This window comes from Montipora foliosa, chromosome 3 (assembly GCF_036669935.1).
Source record: "Montipora foliosa isolate CH-2021 chromosome 3, ASM3666993v2, whole genome shotgun sequence".
NCBI classification, from domain to species: Eukaryota; Metazoa; Cnidaria; class Anthozoa; order Scleractinia; family Acroporidae; genus Montipora; species Montipora foliosa.
The window spans coordinates 16,687,726-16,707,186 of NC_090871.1; the positions used below are offsets into that span (position 1 = coordinate 16,687,726).

The 19,461-nt window shown below is 40.7% G+C and overlaps 1 protein-coding gene across 3 annotated transcripts in view; it reads right to left on the bottom strand.

The window, feature by feature from the left end:
* Positions 1 to 1,805: 1,805 nt before the first annotated feature.
* The window catches only part of LOC137994538 (scavenger receptor cysteine-rich domain-containing group B protein-like), a 40,022-nt gene continuing 22,366 nt past the window's right edge, over positions 1,806 to 19,461 (bottom strand). Inside the window, exons 5-6 of one of the 3 annotated variants that reach the window (XM_068840120.1) lie at positions 18,795 to 19,024; positions 1,806 to 2,781 (exon numbers count right to left, since the gene is read on the bottom strand). In XM_068840120.1, coding sequence (XP_068696221.1) covers positions 2,777 to 2,781; positions 18,795 to 19,024 — 235 coding nt within the window. In that variant the 3' untranslated portion in view covers positions 1,806 to 2,776. The remainder of the gene's footprint in view (positions 2,782 to 18,794; positions 19,025 to 19,461) is intronic. The other 2 variants (XM_068840121.1, XM_068840122.1) reach the window with 2 other exon arrangements.

Consider the following 19,461-nt stretch of genomic DNA (forward strand, 5'->3'; position numbering starts at 1 on the left):
CTATGCTAGCTCGGTCTGGGACCCATTCTCTATTTTCGAATTCTCCATAATACACTTTGTTTGCCCCCCAAATTTTGCATAAACTGTTGTGTTCAAATGGTCTTGGGGACACTGCATATTCCCAAGAGCATTTGAAAACAAAGGTTTATGCAAAATTTGGGGGGCAAACAAAGTGTATTGTGGGGAATTCGAAAATAGAGAATACACCAAACGCAACTCTGATAAGCTCGAGAAGATCCAGAGAAATGCTATCCGTTTTGTATTTAAGAACGAAGGCACAGAAAAATCGAGCAAAGTGCGCCCACAGCTCAAAACAAGAAGGTATTCATGAGTTTGAAAGCCTATCAAAGTTTGTTTTTCAAAATACGACGTAATTTGGGATTTTTAAGAGATTTTCAATTTTGTTCGTCTGATGCTTGAAATTCACAACAAATCAAGGGAAAATTACCCGGTACAAAAATGAAGCTGGCATCCACGCGCAATAAAAAATATAAACAATCTAGGTCGAATTGTAATTTTAAAGGACAGTAATCGGAGGTAAGTTGAAGGTAAATAGCGCAATCATCAGCAAAGAGACGTACTTTAGAGGCAAGACCGTTTGGCAAGTCGTTGATAAATAGCAAAAATAAGAGAGGTCCTACAACGATCCTTGAGGGACTCCTGACGTGACTGTGCAAGATTGTGAATGCTCACCACCTACAACAGTCACTTGAGATGTACCGGTTAATAGACCTTTGAACCAAGACCACAGTTTACCCCTGAAACCATAGTGTGCCAACTTAGTAAAAAGCCGCTGGTGGGAAACAGAATCAAAAGCCTTGGAAAAATCCAAGCGCACCACGTGGGACTGGCCTCTGTCGTTTAGGGCGGAAGAAAGATTGTGGATAGTGATAATCAACTGGGACTCACAGGAGTGAAATTTTCTAAAGCCACGTTGGAATGGAGATAGAAAAATGCTCGTAGATAAGTGTTTCATAATATGACTACAAAGAATATGCTCAAATAATTTGCAAGAAATACAGGTGCGTGAGATGGGCCTATAGTTACCGATTGACGATCTCAAATCTTTCTTGTCGATAGGAGTGACAAGGGCGTGTTGCCAGTCGATAGGAACAATTCCGGAATCCAAGGACTGCTGCAAAATGCACTTTAGTATAAATGCAGAATCGATAGGAGATAATTTTAGGAGTTGGGTAGAAATGCCATCCGGGCCAGTCGCTTTGTTAGACTTTAGTTGGTTTATAAGGCCAGCGACTCCTTTGATCGAGATGTGAGGCCGGTTCGTCTACGGAAGCTGTATTGCAAGATGGAATTGATGGGGGCTATCATCGTCAGTGGTGAATACAGAATGGACGACAGGCGTTGCGTGATTCACTTACCTGTATTTTGCCCTTGTTCCAAATTGCGATTGGTCGATTTTTATTTGAATAACTGATTGGCAACGAATAAAAGGAGAATCTCTAGTGTAAATAAAAATTCACATGTATTGCACGAGAATGCCACAGAGGTAGGGAATCAGGAGGCAGTGCGGCGCAGTTGTTAGGGGGCTTGCCTTGAGATCCGGGCATCCCGGGTTCAAGACACGTTATAGTCACTGGTTGAATTTCTTCCTGGTAGTCCATGGTTCAACTTCTCAGCTGCACTTGTAAATAAAAGGGAAAAAAACTCGGTCCGTAACGTACAGATCTCGAACTCGGTTAGGGAGAGGTACATAGTAGCGCCCAAATATGGACCTTTATAACAGTTTGGAAGCAAAATTAAATCCTCTTTAATCCACTTGAAATTAATAAGGAAGACCCATGCTTCATTCCCCGTTGGTATACGTTTATTTCATTCATTTAATGACCTTTTTTTTAAATTGTCCACTAATTTCAATTTAAGCCATCAAACATTCGAAAAGATATTTAATTTTCGTCCACAAGTCTGATTTCACGACATCAGGATGCCATTTAAAATGGCTCCATTTTCAAATATGGAGCCCGATTGTGGAAATCTGTTTGGGATGTTATCTACTGATATGAGTGAGGTATTCGATTCATTTTATTTGCCCTCTTCTTTTATTGCCCTCTTCTTATGAAAAATTAGAATCCTATCGCATCTCGGATAAAGCCCTAGCCCTAATTCACCCGTATTTTCCTAAAAGGAAAGGAAAGAAAAGGAACTTTATTTAAGTGTCTAGTAGTTCTAGCGCTGGAGCGCTAATTGGGGAAATTGTAAACTGAAATTAACAATTAACCTGTTCCAGCAAAACTTACACTATGCAAACCGGCCATCCTTCCACACCTTACGTATTGTCAAGAAGTCTGGCACTTTACCAGGGCTTTGGATAAGCGTGAAGTATAAATGATACAGGAAAGGGCTTTACGTGTAATCTACCTGGACAAGACCTCATCTTATGAAGACCTTCTCAAAGAGAATAATCTAGATACATTAAATGAAAGAAGGTTGAAGGACATACTATCGCTGATGCACAAGGTTAAGCATCAAATGGTGCCAGGTTACTTTGAAAACATTTTCAAAACAATTAATGATTTAAGGCCATACAGCCTCCGAAATTCAGATTTTATCCTGTCAAGATACAATACTGTAAAGTATGGAAGGCACTCCTTCAGACACTTGGGCATATTCTTATGGGTTCAAGTCTAAATTATGATAATTTTATGTTATTTTAATTAGTTTGGTTTTCTTGAGTGTCCCCAATTAGTACTGTAGTGTACTAGAATTCTATGACACTTGAATAAAGTCTTCATCGTCATTTCTGTTTTCGCTTCCACTTCTACCCTGTGAAAAAAAAGGAAAACAAAGGATTTGAGTTATGGTAAAGAATATAAGATTAGACGAAATGGAGAAGTGATCCGCGCGTTCATATGGACAATTCAAGCAGTTGCCCGAAACAATGGTCCCAAGAGAAAACAAAAACAATTAATGCTTAGTCAAAATTTGGGTGGACAAACAGAGTATTATGGTATTTTCCGTTTCGGGCAACTGTCTCTTATAGACACCAGCACTTCAAAATATACATTTCTTTCATTCTTCAAGTCGTTCACGGGAAAAAAGATGAGCCCAACAAACTGACCTGCTCCCAACTGAGTGGGGGTATTATCTATCTCAGTTGGAAGAACATTGCACTGGCGTCGCAGAGGTCCTGCGTTCGAATTCCATTGAAGCCACACAAATTTTTCACGTTTCTATTGCTTAAATTGTCCAGATAAATACGAGGATCATTTCTCCATTTCGTATATAACCCGCACTTTAAAATACATTATGATATATTTCGACTTGTGCGAGTAAAACAGTTGCAAACAAGAGGCTATTTCTACTTTAATAATCAGCAGTCACAAAAACAATAAACTTGGCAGTTAAGGCTTTATTTCAACGTGAGAGGGATCGACAAGAAACTCTCGCAAGTACAATGCTCGACAAAGTCAATGTTAACTGTAGGTGAAGAAGCAGTTGAATTTCTTCAATACTTTCGGTCTTAGAAGTGCAGACGCTATAGATAAATGTTGTGATTAACAAGTTTGAAGAATATTGTACACCGCAGAACAATATATTTCGTAGAGTCTGCATAGAAGCCAAGTGGTCCATCAGGCCCGAACTTATCCCGGTTTCGTAGCATGAAGTGACTAGGAGTATTTCTACTCCCCCCTGGATGGGATGTTAGTCCATTACAGGTTACCCCCAACATTAAATTCGCCGGTACCCATTTGGGTAGAGAGAGGCACTGTGAGAGTAAAGTGTCTTGCCCAAGAACACAACACAACGTCCCGGCTAGGGCTCGAACCCGGAACGCTCAGCTCCGGAGTCGAGCACACTAACCACGAGGCCACCACGAATAGTTCGTGAGAGCGACATATTTTCAACAACGTGGCACAAGGGAACGTTGCAACGTTGCGTGAAGAGTTGCGGAAAGTAGAAGTTAATTCTACTTGCCATTGTGCAACGGGTGTTTTTTGTCTGGACTCAGTGGCGCGCCAGACACTTCAGCCATTTCTTCTTGGGTCTTGTCTACTCGTTAATTCTTCTCTGGAATACTTTCGACAAGTTTCTTCTGTTTTTCTGTTTTTTCCACTGCCACCAAATATGTCACGGACTAGACGCTTCACAAAAGGTCTCCACACTAACTTCACGTCTTGACTCTTTGTTCCTCCTTAAGAGCTTCTACCTGAGAGACCGGGGCAGACTTGGAAATGAAGGTCGGCCGATTTCGCTTAAAATTGGTACACAAAGTACTTATGTCGACTTATGTAATATGCCAAAGTTTCAGCTTCAACGACGTTTTTTTAGCCGAGTTCTGGATATCAGCCCCTCAGGGGTCCCCAGAGGCTGATTTTCAGTGCAATTTTGGCCACTTTTAAATCTCTCTTTTAGCAACATGAAATTAATTTCAGGCAAAAACAAAACCATCTTTGTAAAGCCCTATCCTTAGGCTTTTATGGGTGAGAACATTAGCTCATGGAAAGTTTTCGCTAGCCTGTGGCTGTTATCACAACTTGGTCATAATTGAAGCATATGGGAAGCAACCGGAAATGGCCTGTTTTTCAGACCAAATATTTTCCATGCCCATGTTTTATATCTTGAGGTCTTAGTATCCCTGCAAAGTTCAGCCCTTAGTTTAGTAATATCAAGAAAAAAATACTAAGGTTGCGGCTTTTTACTAAGAAAAAAACTTACGAGAAGATGGCTGACCAGGCCACTTCCGGTTAAAGTTTCAACAAAGCGTGTCTGCAAAAATCAGCCATTTAATTTCGATTATCTTTTTTCCTTCCAAGTTATGGTTAAAAGAGACCCTGAAGTTAATTGTCACCGAAAAGACTTGCCGTTAATAAGAAATTTTTATGTGATTGTTTTAGGACCGATCAGATAGTGGTCGGACAGCGGTTATAAATTTCTTGGAAGAAGTCTTGAAAATAACGGACAATAGAGCCGCTGCAAAAACTCTTTATTTACCTAACAACACATCTCTTGCCGGTAAATCACAATGCAAAATTGCATCTTTTTCGTCCAAACTGCAATGTTAAGTTTATCTCCTTTGTTCAACTCGTTCAACGTATCACGTCTGTGGCCCGTAGTAATGAAGCGCTAATTAAATCAGGATATAAGCAAGCTTTGTAGTTCCATTCAGTAGTACTATAACCCACCTGTTTGGGCTTTAATATTTTCTGAAGAAAAAAGAACTTATCGGTCTCTTTAAATGCAACCACAACATCTGTCGAGACACTACTTGAGAATCGTTTTGGACCTTTAAGAAATTTCGAATATAGTTAAAGCTAATCGTTTAACACAAATTGCAGTCACTCTACCAGTCTCAGGGTCACCCAACGTCCAATTTGCTGTAAAATGTATTATTATACCCCAGTTAATGAAAATAAATGTTATTAAGGCATTTCCAGGTGTTTTTCAGTGTTGCTGGGAAAACAATATCTGTTCCTTTTTCCCAGCAAGACACACAAGAAATTTCCCAGCCAGCTAGATAAATTGGTTGGTTTCCCAGCCAGGAATTCCCAGGCGCTTTCAAATCCCTCGATCCAAAACGACCGAACAAAAGCGACAAAACCGGGACAAAACAGGCGGTAATCGCCCTGGAGGGCCATTATGCATGCTGTAGGTGATAAGGTAAGTCGTCACAAGGCCTAGTGCCCGCTTGTACCTGGGGGAGCTTAAATTGGTTACTGCTCTTCTTTCCTGGACAGGATAATAATCACTGGTGCCCATTTATACATCTGGGTGGAGAAAGGCACTGTTAAAGAAAATTGCCTTCCCAAGACGACATGTCAACGCCCTACTAACCAGGACCGCCCGATCCAGAGTCTAGCCCGCTAACGCGCTATGCCAGTTCCTTTTTGTGTAGAATCCGAATGTAATGTGGACTTTAATCTTTCCTAAATCAAGAAAATGCATCGGGGAAGAAATAAATGGCCAGCACTTTCAAAAGAAAGTGGACACCTTGCCGGCTGCTTTGTTTATTTGCGAGAAAAGAAACTATCTGCAATAGTTGATTTAGGACAGATTAAAGTCCACATTACATTCGGATTCTACACAAAAAGGAACTGGCATAGCGCGTTAGCGGGCTAGACTCTGGATGGGCGGTCCTGGTTAGTAGGGCGTTGACATGTCGTCTTGGGAAGGCAATTTTCTTTAACAGTGCCTTTCTCCACTCAGATGTATAAATGGGCACCAGTGATTATTATCCTGTCCAGGAAAGAAGAGCAGTAACCAATTTAAGCTCTCCCAGGTACGAGCGGGCACTAGGCCTTGTGACGACTTACCTTATCACCTACATCATGCATAATGGCCCTCCAGGGCGATTACCGCCTAGGTTGCTTCTTATTACCGAAACCAGAGTTAAGGGTCAGCAATTTAGTGTGAGTCCATAAAGACTTACTTTTTTATGTGATCTACAGCTACATTTGATAATAAAAATTAACGGTAAAAAACTACGACGTTTCGAAGTCTCCATGACCTCATTATCAAGTAGAATGTTAAAACTGATGTAAAATTGTAGCTCTTATATACAAATAAAATGTGATAAGCTTCATTAGAATAATGAGCGTTCATTGTTATTGGTGTTTAACGTGTCAGTTCGTGCAGTATATGTTTAAATAAATACTTTTGCACGTATTGAGTCAGACTGCGTGTTTAGCTTTGGTTTTCGTTCGCGAATGAATTATAACATTTCGTGAATTAGGCAGTCCATTTTCCCGCAGCATTTCTTGAGAACAGAAAGCATTTCCTCTAGGCTAGTGAACGCTACGCCGTGGGCTTCTTTCAGATGCTTGCCAATGACAGAGGCTTTATGTTCTTCTATGCGTTGATGAAGATGGCGTGTGGTATAACCGATATAATCCGCATCGCACGAATCACATTTGAAAATGTAAACAACGCATTGGTGGTTAATTAAAGCGGGCTTCTATTCTTGTATCTTGAGCTTTTCCTCGATCTTACGACTCGTAAAAACTGGTTGTAGGTCAGTTCCGATTTTTCGGCCAAGATCTTTCAGCTGATGTCTTGCTGTGTCGGCTGATTTTTGGTCTTTAAATGGCAAAGTTATTCTGACCGGTTTTGGTGTAGCCGCGTCAGTTTCAGTTGGAATTTCATGACGGCTTTGGATCGTAAAACTCGTGTACCCGGCGATAGCTGAGTTGATGAGTTTCACTGGGTACTTAAGCTTGGTAAACATCCGCTTGAGATGTTGGCATTCCTTCGTAAAAGATTCTTTCGTTGATGACAGGCGGTAAGCTCGGTTCAGCATTGTATTCAGCAGAGATCTTTTGTACCTCTGATCGACATGGCTCTGGTAATGTAAGAGCAGTCCTGTATCAGTTGGTTTACGATATACGCTTGTTGTCAGGTAGCAACCCGCTTTTCTCGATCATCATACCGAGGAATGGAAGCTTGTTGTTTTCAGCAATTTCCATTGTGAACTGTATAGCAGGATGGCATTCGTTCAATGTTGCAAGGAAGGCTGTTGCGCCTTGAGTATTCGGCATCGTGGCTAATGTGTCGTCGACGTACCTTTTATAGAAACTTGGTAACTTGTTGTTGCGATCCAGTTGTTCTTCAATGGAGCACAGGAAAACGTTTGCCATAAGAGGTCCCAGGGGCGAGCCCATGGCCACACCGTCCACCTGCTCATAAAGTTGACCGTCGAACTGAAATAGCTGATCTTTGGTTGCTATTCTTAAAAGTTCGGTAAGGCCTGTCTTTGTGAGGTTGAGACCATGCGTTTCATTAAACCAGTTGCAGCAGCTACGGGTGCCATAAAAAAACCCCAAGTCCTTAAGGGCTCAAAGAAAGCTGAAATATTTTATTTCCCAAGTTGCCAAAACAGTAGTCTTTGCCGGAAGGATAACCCACTCCACCCCTGTCCTATCATTGGATATATATGCAGTATGGATGCCACCATGGATCTGTGCTGTTTGAGAAAGCAACAAAAGGAAAATACTGATAGAGAGAGAGAAAGAGAAAGAGTGCTCGTGAGTAATCTTCTAGCAATTTAGCGGATTGGCGGCGAAAACGGACCGTGTTGGACGTCGTTATCAATCATTTACAACATACGTGCGCCATTTACACTGGGGCACTGGGTATGAATAAATATTCAGTAAGCAAATCATGCCATTGAGGTTCTCATACAAGTTCTATCATAATCGTTCTCTGCAATTTCAAGGAGACGAATCTGCACGAGAAAACAACTGAATTCCAAGTCAGTCATAGCCAGCAAACTACAATGACCTCGTCACGTACGGTATTAATCGACCTGTGTATATCTAACTGGCAACGACGCACTTGCGACCAATTTATCGCTGGGGCTAAAGTTTCTAATGTTACCTCACTTTTAAGGGATTGTAGGAAAGGGGCATGTCTGTAAAAGTGAAGCCAGGTAAGCGTTTTTTGTAAGTGAATTTATCCAGACACTTTGCAAATAGACTAGAAGAGTGACTGCAATTTGTGTTAAACGATTAGCTTTAACTATCTTCGAAATTTCTTAAAGGTTCAAAACGATTCTCAAGTAGTGTCACGACAGGTGTTGTGGTTGCATTTAAAGAGACCGATAAGTTCTTTTTTCTTCAGAAAATATTAAAGCCCAAACAGGTGGGTTGTAGTGCTACTGAATGGAACTACAAAGCTTGCTTATATCCTGATTTAATTAGCGCTTCATTACTACGGGCCACAGACGTGATACGTTGAACGAGTTGAACAAAGGAGATAAACTTAACATTGCAGTTTGGACGAAAAAGATGCAATTTTGCATTGTGATTTACCGGCAAGAGATGTGTTGTTAGGTAAATAAAGAGTTTTCGCAGCGGCTCTATTGTCCGTTATTTTCAAGACTTCTTCCAAGAAATTTATAACCGCTGTCCGACCACTATCTGATCGGTCCTAAAACAATCACATAAAAATTTCTTATTAACGGCAAGTCTTTTCGGTGACAATTAACTTCAGGGTCTCTTTTAACCATAACTTGGAAGGAAAAAAGATAATCGAAATTAAATGGCTGATTTTTGCAGACACGCTTTGTTGAAACTTTAACCGGAAGTGGCCTGGTTAGCCATCTTCTCGTAAGTTTTTTTCTTAGTAAAAAGCCTCAACCTTAGTATTTTTTTCTTGATATTACTAAACTAAGGGCTGAACTTTGCAGGGATACTAAGACCTCAAGATATAAAACATGGGCATGGAAAATATTTGGTCTGAAAAACAGGCCATTTCCGGTTGCTTCCCATATGCTTCAATTATGACCAAGTTGTGATAACAGCCACAGGCTAGCAAAAACTTTCCATGAGCTAATGTTCTCACCCATAAAAGCCTAAGGATAGGGCTTTACAAAGATGGTTTTGTTTTTGCCTGAAATTAATTTCATCTTGCTAAAAGAGAGAGATTTAAAAGTGGCCAAAGTTGCACTGAAAATCAGCCTCTGGGGACCCCTGAGGGGCTGATATCCAGAACTCGGCTAAAAAAACGTCGTTGAAGCTGAAACTTTGGCATATTACATAAGTCGACATAAGTACTTTGTGCACCAATTTTAAGCGAAATCGGCCGACCTTCATTTCCAAGTCTGCCCCGGTCTCTTAGGCAGACGCTCTTAAGACTTCTTGATTCCTGGATTTTGTAACAACTACTTCAGTAACAAATCTCTACGCACAACTAACCGGCAACAACAACTGGTTCAATATATACTAAGTGTTATAGCTCTTCCATCTTACACTTGTGTTACTAAATATAGACATCACATCATTCTAGAATTTTCCATGACTTTCACAAGTAAGCATGACTCAGCACTCTTCAAGTAATCTAGAATGTTCTGGAAACTGACTCAACACTTACAACCGAATGTTCTAATCTAGAAGGTTCCAGGATATAGATTCCTCACACTCCCCCATTTTTCAGAAATCATAGCTCTTCTGAGATTTGATGCCAGGGTGTCTGGGTTTCACATGTTCTTGACAGACCGTCGGCATTTCCATTGGACAATCCATTGCGGTGAATTACTTCGAAGGAGTAAGGTTGAAGATCTAAACTCCATCAGTCAGTCTCTTATTGCTGTCTTTCATTTCATTAAGCCAACGCAAAGGTTGATGATCGGTTATTATCTTAAATTTCCTACCAAGTAGATAGTATTGTAGACTGAAAATAGCCCACTTGATTGCCAAACACTCTTTCTCTATTGTAGCATAATTCTGTTCTCCGGGTAATAGTTTCCGGCTTAAATAGAAAACTGGATGGTCTTCTCCTTCGCTGTCATACTGACTGAGTACTGCTCCCAGCCCTCTATCTGAAGCATCTGTCTGCAGCACAAATTCCTTGTTGAAGTCAGGATTTCTAAGAACTGGGTCCGAACACAGGGCTGTTTTCAAGTCTTTAAATGCTTTCTCACATTCTGAAGTCCATCTTTTTTTGTCTGGTTTCTTCTTGGTTGTGAGGTGTGTTAAGGGTGCAACAATTTCTGCATAATTAGGCACAAATTTTCTGTAGCAACCAGTTAGCCCAAGGAGAAATTTGACTTCTTTCTTAGTTTTTGGTTGTTCCCAGTCCATAACTGCGTGTAGTTTGGTTTGCAGTGGTTCAAGAACTCCATTTCCTACGCGATATCCCAGATAATTGTATGTATGTACAGACAGAAATTCGGACGAGTCTTCTTGCAATCGACCAATTTCCTTGCTTCCTACCTTATCCAAGGTGTGTGAGAGACTAGCTCATAAACAGTTTGTTGACTTTCTCACCGAAAACAATAAACTCTTCACTCACCAAAATGGCAATAGGAAAATACATTCCACAGAGACTGCCCTTATCTACGTTACTAATGAACTTTTAAAAGCTATGGACTAGAAATCAATTTCTGTACTGGTACTTTTAGACATGTCTAAAGCGTTCGATAGTTTAAATCATAAAATTCTCCGAAGTAAGTTACGTAGATTAGGCCTTGCCTCACACTGTCTCTAATGGTTTTCTAGTTATCTTTCTGATAGGACTCAAAGGGTGCGATATGGAGACGCCGTTTCTCAAATGTTAACTTTAACACATGGCGTTCCTCAGGGTTCTATTTTAAGCCCTGTACTTTTCACTACCTATATTGATGGGTTGATTAACTTAGTTATCCATAGTCAAGTCAAGTCACGATGCTATAGCTACAGTAAATGCTGACCTACAGGAAATTTGCAAATGGTGCGCGAGAAATTCATTGCTTTTAAATCCGGACAAAACCAAATTAATGGTTGTTGGCCTACCGCAACTAACTAAGCAGTTACCACCAATACCTCTTTTTATTTTCGATAAAACTATATCACCGGTTCCCTTTGCTAGGGACCTTGGAGTGTACTTAGATCAGCGTCTTTCATACGATACTCATATTACTAAAACAGTTTCTAGTTGCTTTAATCAGTTAGTACATATATACAGAATTAAGCATGTTTTGGACAGACCAACACTTTTATTACTCACTAGAAGTTTTGTGTTCACTAAGCTCTTTTATTGCTCGTTGGTGTGGGCAAACACTTCTAAGGCTAATATACATAAACTCCAACTGGTCCAAAACTTTGCAGGGAGAATTATTTTGGGACTTTTCATATTATCATATTATCGATCATATTAGCGAAGGTCTTAAGTCGCTAAGAATTCTCAAGGTAAAAGATAGACTAGATATCCATGATAGAGTGATGGTATTTAAATGCCTTAACAATCTCGAGCCCAAATATTTATGTGGCCAACTACAAATGAAATCCTCTGTATGTACCAGAGTAACGCGATCTGCAAACAACCTAAATGTTCCACGTTGTCGCCTAGCAACTGGACAGCGTCGCTTTGCATATAGAGGTGTAAAAATCTGGAATGGATTAAGTAACGACTTGAGGAACTTAACTAGTTTAAATGCATTCAAAAGGAATTTAGTTAGACAATATTTAAATAAATTATGTTAATATACCTGTTCTTACTTATTATATTTATCTTAGCTTGTTAGTATGTACATATATTTGTTCTGAATTATTGTTCTTTTTGTAGAATTGTACTGAAAAGCCCTTTTAGGGAGTTGCAATAAAACGTACGTATGTATGTATGTATAATTGACTTGACTCTCCGCAAAGCTGCATTTACTTGGTTTAACTGTTAAGTCAAGGTTTTCAGGATGTCTTCAAGGTCTTGTAGGTGTTTGTCAAACTTTGTGCTGAATACTACGAGTTCGGCCATGTATGCGGCTGCATACCCCTCCTTTCCTTTCAACAATCGATCCATCATTCTTTGGAAGATTGCTGGGGCTCTATGTAAGCCAAAGGGTAAATACTTGAACTGATAAGGATCCATTGGTGTAGAAAAGGTAGTGTACTGTCTAGAGTGTTCTGTTAAAGGGACTTGCCAATACCCTTTACAGAGGTCTAGCTTTGTAATGTACCTTGAGGATCCCAGTCGTGCGATTATTTCTTCAATTCTTGGCATCGGGTATGCGTCAAACTTCCTGAAACTGTTAGCTTTCTGGACGTTTACACAGAACCGCGTTGTCCCATCTGGCTTGGGTACCATTACGTAAGGTGATGACCACGTGCTATTTGACTCCTCTATTACACCTAAATCTATTATTGCTTGTACTTATTCTTTGACCTTTTCAATCTTTGCTTGAGGTATTGGATAAGGTCTTTGACGAACTGGCGTTACATCTCTTCTCATTTGAATTTCGTGTGCTATCAAGGACGTTTTTCCTGGCTTGTTACTGAGGACTGTTTTGTAGTCTTTTAATAATGTTGTTAACTGCTCTTTTTGTTTCGCAGTAAGCTCTTCATTTATTGTAAGGATGGCGTCCGCTTCATCTTTGGTCCACAATACCTCAGTATCCTCTCCTTCTTCATCCCCCGTTACATTAGTTATTCCAAGAAAGCTCTCCATAGTTCTTCTTTTGAATTCTATTCGCAGGTTGACATGGTATACTTTTAACTTCCGTCCTTTGTGGTCTGTCTCGATTTCGTAGTCCACCGGGGCCAACTTTTCTGTTAACTTTGAATGGGCCTTGCCACTTAGCTTCTAGGGCATTAGCACTTGATGGTAACAATAATAGCACTTCTTGTCCAGGACTGAACTCTCATCTTTGATTTGGTGTCATACCATTTCTTTTGCCTTAGTTGAGCTTCTTTCATGTTATCTTTTACTAGACATGTCATAGAAGCTTGCCGTTCCATGATGTTTATCACGTGGGAAACCACACTTTTTGGACCTGATAAAGAGCCTGACCACATTTAATAATATAATATAATATGTGATCTGCTAAACTCCCTTTCTCGCAGTCGGAGACTGAATTACTCAAGGGCGCAGCTCAACGAGGTCGGGCCGAAGGAGCTGTGCTGCCGGCTAGGAGCTCGGCCCCTGAACACGACCCATGTATGACCTCGGAGCACAGCACCACAGCCTGATGGAATAGGCCGGGAGTCGATTTTGAGGAGGGAGGAAAACCGGAGTACCCGGAGAAAAACCCTCGGAGTCAGATTGAGATCGACTGAAACTCAGCCCATATACGACCCGAGGCCAGAGTTGAACCTGGGTCCAGTAGGTGGGGGGCACGGTTGATGACCACTAAACCACCCTGACTCCCCACATCTCTTTCATGACATCTAATGGGCCTCTTACTCTCCATCCGTAGAGTAACTCGAATGGCGGGAATCCAGTTGACTCTTGTGGTACCTCTCGGTATGCGAAAAGCAGTTATGGTAGCAACTGATCCCAGTTACGAGGGTCACTGTCCACGAACTTTCCTATCATTGCTTTCCAGATATGGTTTCGATTTTGCTTCAGCCATTTCTTCGTGGGTCTTGCCTACTCGTTAGTTCTTCTCTGGAATACTTTCGACAAGTTTCTTCTGTTTTCCTTTAACCACTGCCACCAAATATGTCACGGACTAGACACTTCACAAAAGGTCTCCACACTAGCTTCACGTCTTGACTCTTTATTCCTCCTTAAGACTTCTTGATCCCTGGATTTCGTAACAACTACTCCAGTAACAAATCTCTACGAACAACTAACTGACAACAACAACTGCTTCAATATATACTAAGTGTTATAGCTCTTCCATCTTACACTTGTGTTACTAAATATAGACATCACATCATTCTAGAATTTTCCATGACTTTCACAAGTAAGCATGACTCAGCACTCTTCAAGTAATCTAGAATGTTCTGGAAACTGACTCAACACTTACAACCGAATGTTCTAATCTAGAAGGTTCCAGGATATAGATTCCTCACACTCCCCCATTTTTCAGAAATCATAGCTCTTCTGAGATTTGATGCCAGGGTGTCTGGGTTTCACATGTTCTTGACAGACCGTCGGCATTTCCATTGGACAATCCATTGCGGTGAATTACTTCGAAGGAGTAAGGTTGAAGATCTAAACTCCATCAGTCAGTCTCTTATTGCTGTCTTTCATTTCATTAAGCCAACGCAAAGGTTGATGATCGGTTATTATCTTAAATTTCCTACCAAGTAGATAGTATTGTAGACTGAAAATAGCCCACTTGATTGTCAAACACTCTTTCTCTATTGTAGCATAATTCTGTTCTCCGGGTAATAGTTTCCGGCTTAAATAGAAAACTGGATGGTCCTCTCCTTCGCTGTCATACTGACTGAGTACTGCTCCCAGCCCTCTATCTGAAGCATCTGTCTGCAGCACAAATTCCTTGTTGAAGTCAGGATTTCTAAGAACTGGGTCCGAACACAGGGCTGTTTTCAAGTCTTTAAATGCTTTCTCACATTCTGAAGTCCACCTTTTTTTGTCTGGTTTCTTCTTGGTTGTGAGGTGTGTTAAGGGTGCAGCAATTTCTGCATAATTGGGCACAAATTTTCTGTAGCAACCAGTTAGCCCAAGGAGAAATTTGACGTCTTTCTTAGTTTTTGGTTGTTCCCATAACTGCGTGTAGTTTGGTTTGCAGTGGTTCAAGAACTCCATTTCCTACGCGATATCCCAGATAATTGTATGTATGTACAGACAGAAATTCGGACGAGCCTTCTTGCAATCGACCAATTTCCTTGCTTCCTACCTTATCCAAGGTGTGTGAGAGACTAGCTCATAAACAGTTTGTTGACTTTCTCACCGAAAACAATAAACTCTCCACTCACCAAAATGGCAATAGGAAACTACATTCCACAGAGACTGCCCTTATCTACGTTACTAATGAACTTTTAAAAGCTATGGACGAGAAATCAATTTCTGCACTGGTACTTTTAGACACGTCTAAAGCGTTCGATAGTTTAAATCATAATATTCTTTTAAGTAAGTTACGTAGATTAGGCCTTGCCTCACACTGTCTCTAATGGTTTTCTAGTTATCTTTCTGATAGGACTCAAAGGGTGCGATATGGAGACGCCGTTTCTCAAATGTTAACTTTAACACATGGTGTTCCTCAGGGTTCTATTTTAAGCCCTGTACTTTTCACTATCTAGATTGATGGGTTGATTAACTTAGTTACCCACAGTCAAGTCTCGTGTTATGTAGACGATAGCCAGTTGTATTTAAAATTTCAAGTTTCGAATGTACACAATGCTATAGCTACAGTAAATGCTGACCTTCAGGAAATTTGCAAATGGTGCGCGAGAAATTCCTTGCTTTTAAATCCGGACAAAACCAAATTAATGGTTGTTGGCCTACCGCAACTAACTAAGCAGTTACCACCAATATCTATTTTTATTTTCGATAAAACTATATCACCGGTTCCCTTTGCTAGGGACCTTGGAGTGTACTTAGATCAGCGTCTTTCATACGATACTCATATTACTAAAACAGTTTCTAGTTGCTTCAATCAGTTAGTACATATAAACAGAATTAAGCATGTTTTGGACAGACCAACACTTTTATTACTCACTATAAGTTTTGTGTTCACTAAGCTCTTTTATTGCTCGTTGGTGTGGGCAAACACCTCTAAGGCTAATATACATAAACTCCAACTGGTCCAAAACTTTGCAGCGAGAATTATTCTGGGACTTAAAAAATTCGATCATATTAGCGAAGGTCTTAAGTCGCTAGGAATTCTCAAGGTAAAAGATGGACTAGATATCCATGATGCAGTGATGGTATTTAAATGCCTAAACAATCTCGAGCCCAAATATTTATGTGGCCAACTACAAATGAGATCCTCTGTATGTACCAGAGTAACGCGATCTGCAAACAACCTAAATGTTCCACGTTGTCGCCTAGCAACTGGACAGCGTCGCTTTCCATATAGAGGTGTAAAAATCTGGAATGGATTAAGTAACGACTTGAGGAACTTAACTAGTTTAAATGCATTCAAAAGGAATTTAGTTAGACAATATTTAAATAAATTATGTTAATATACCTGTTCTTACTTATTATATTTATCTTAGCTTGTTAGTATGTGCATATATTTGTTCTGAATTATTGTTCTTTTTGTAGTATTGTACTGAAAAGCCCTTTTAGGGAGTCGCAAAAAAACGTATGTATGTATTTATGTATAATTGACTTGACTCTCCGCAAAGCTGCATTTATTTGGTTTAACTGTTAAGTCAAGGTTTTCAGGATGTCTTCAAGGTCTTGTAGGTGTTTGTCAAACTTTTTGCTGAATACTACGAGTTCGGCCATATATACGGCTGCATACCCCTACTTTCCTTTCAACAATCGATCCATCATTCTTTGGAAGATTGCTGGGGCTCTATGTAAGCCAAAGGGTAAATACTTGAACTGATAAAGATCCATTGGTGTAGAAAAGGTAGTGTACTGTCTAGAGTGTTCTGTTAAAGGGACTTGCCAATACCCTTTACAGAGGTCTAGCTTTGTAATGTACCTTGAGGATCCCAGTCGTGCGATTATTTCTTCAATTCTTGGCATCGGGTATGCGTCAAACTTCCTGAAACCGTTAGCTTTCTTGAAGTTTACACAGAACCGCGTTGTCCCATCTGGCTTGGGTACCATTACGTAAGGTGATGACCACGTGCTATTTGACTCCTCTATTTACACCTAAATCTATCATTGCTTGTACTTATTCTTTGACCTTTTCAATCTTTGCTTGAGGTATTGGATAAGGTCTTTGACGAACTGGCGTTACATCTCTTCTCATTTGAATTTCGTGTGCTATCAAGGACGTTTTTCCTGGCTTGTTACTGAGGACTGTTTTGTAGTCTTTTAATAATGTTGTTAACTGCTCTTTTTGTTTCGCAGTAAGCTCTTCATTTATTGAAAGGGCGGCGTCCGCTTCATCTTTGGTCCACAATACCTCAGTATCCTCTCCTTCTTCATCCCCCGTTACATTAGTTATTCCAAGAAAGCTCTCCATAGTTCTTCTTTTGAACTCTATTCGCAGGTTGACATGGTATACTTTTAACTTCCGTCCTTTGTGGTCTGTCTCGATTTCGTAGTCCACCGGGGCCAACTTTTCTGTTAACTTTGAATGGGCCTTGCCACTTAGCTTCTAGGGCATTAGCACTTGATGGTAACAATAATAGCACTTCTTGTCCAGGACTGAACTCTCATCTTTGATTTGGTGTCATACCATTTCTTTTGCCTTAGTTGAGCTTCTTTCATGTTATCTTTTACTAGACATGTCATAGAAGCTTGCCGTTCCCTGATGTTTATCACATGAGAAACCACACTTTTTGGACCTGATAAAGAGCCTGACCACATTTAATAATATAATATAATATGTGATCTGCTAATCGCCCTTTCTCGTTGTCGGAGACTGAATTAGTAAGGGCGCAGCTCAACGAGGTCGGGCCGAAGGAGCTGTGCTGCCGGCTAGGAGCTCGGCCCCTGAACACGACCCATGTATGACCTCGGAGCACAGCACCACAGCCTGATGGAATAGGAGTCGATTTTGAGGAGGGAGGAAAACCGGAGTACCCGGATAAAAACCCTCGGAGTCAGATTGAGATCGACTGAAACTCAGCTCACATACGACCCGAGACCAGAGTTGAACCTGGGTCACAGAGGTGGGGGGCACGGTTGATGACCACTAAACCACCCTGACTCCCCACATCTATTTCATGACATCTAATGGGCCTCTTACTCTCCATCCGTAGAGGTCGTAGAGTAACTCGAATGGCGGGAATCCAGTTGAGTCTTGTGGTACCTCTCGGTATGCGAAAAGCAGTTATGGTAGCAACTGATCCCAGTTACGAGGGTCACTGTCCACGAACTTTCCTATCATTGCTTTCCAGATATGGTTTCGATTTTGCTTCAGCCATTTCTTCGTGGGTCTTGTCTACTCGTTAGTTCTTCTCTGGAATACTTTCGACAAGTTTCTTCTGTTTTCCTTTAACCACTGCCACCAAATATGTCACGGACTAGACACTTCACAAAAGGTCTCCACAATAGCTTCACGTCTTGACTCTTTATTCCTCCTTAAGACTTCTTGATCCCTGGATTTCGTAACAACTATTCCAGTAACAAATCTCTACGAACAACTAACTGACAACAACAACTGCTTCAATATATACTAAGTGTTCTAAATATAGCTAATTACATCTTACACTTGTGTTACTAAAGATAGACATCACATCATTCTAGAATTTTCCATGACTTTCACAAGTAAGCATGACTCAGCAGTCTTCATCATCACTTACAACGGAATGTTCTTATGTAGAAGGTTCCAGGATATAGATTCATCATATCATGTAAACAATCGAGACAGCAATAGAAAGCCTTGACATTAAACGGTAGCTAGGTATGCAAAGGCCATTTTTGGCTTGGCTATGGAAATGGTTCGAACGTTTTTTGACCGGCCAATGAGGCAATCGATATAAAATACTTTCCCAGCTCGAATGAAAATGGCTCTAGCTTTTAACGACACCTCACTAACTAGGTCCTTTACTGACCTTCTAAAATCTTGTAAACATAGTTTCTGTTTGGACCTCCAACGCATTCATTCTTATCTTGGTCGTTGCAGGTATTGTACTGAAATCCCACACAACCCTCAGGATTCGATTTTCCGTGAAGATCAAACCTCTCCGATGCGCGTTCATCACTCCAACATTCACCATAGTACTGAAGACCAAAGTGACTATGACCTTGAGCTCTTGACATTTTGGCACAACGACAGGACAGACTACGGCACACAAAAATAATTCGTCAGTGGTTAAGTATATCAATCTTTTCATTATGCATAGAATTTTAAGGAAACAACCGTATCTGGAATGAGCAACAACAGAAATGAAGAGAACCCTGCGTGGGATACCTTATTAAACGGAGCAAACAGTTAGCTTTTTATTAGCTGCAGATAGGGCGTAACTTCGCGCTCCTCCCCTCGCGCGTGACTCACACTCCGCGCACGCTTCATGCTTGCCCTGTCCGGCAATCAAAACGCCTGCTAGCTACAGTAGCTTCTTAAAGCAACGTAAAAGACTGGACGTGAAAGACTTAGGAATAATCACTAGGCATGACGTAGCTGTCACCCGGATAAAGCAAGTTTGGTGCATTAGATGTGAGTCCTCGCTGTAGCTCAATAGCTAAAGCATTTCAAGAAGTGATTGGGTGGTCATTGCT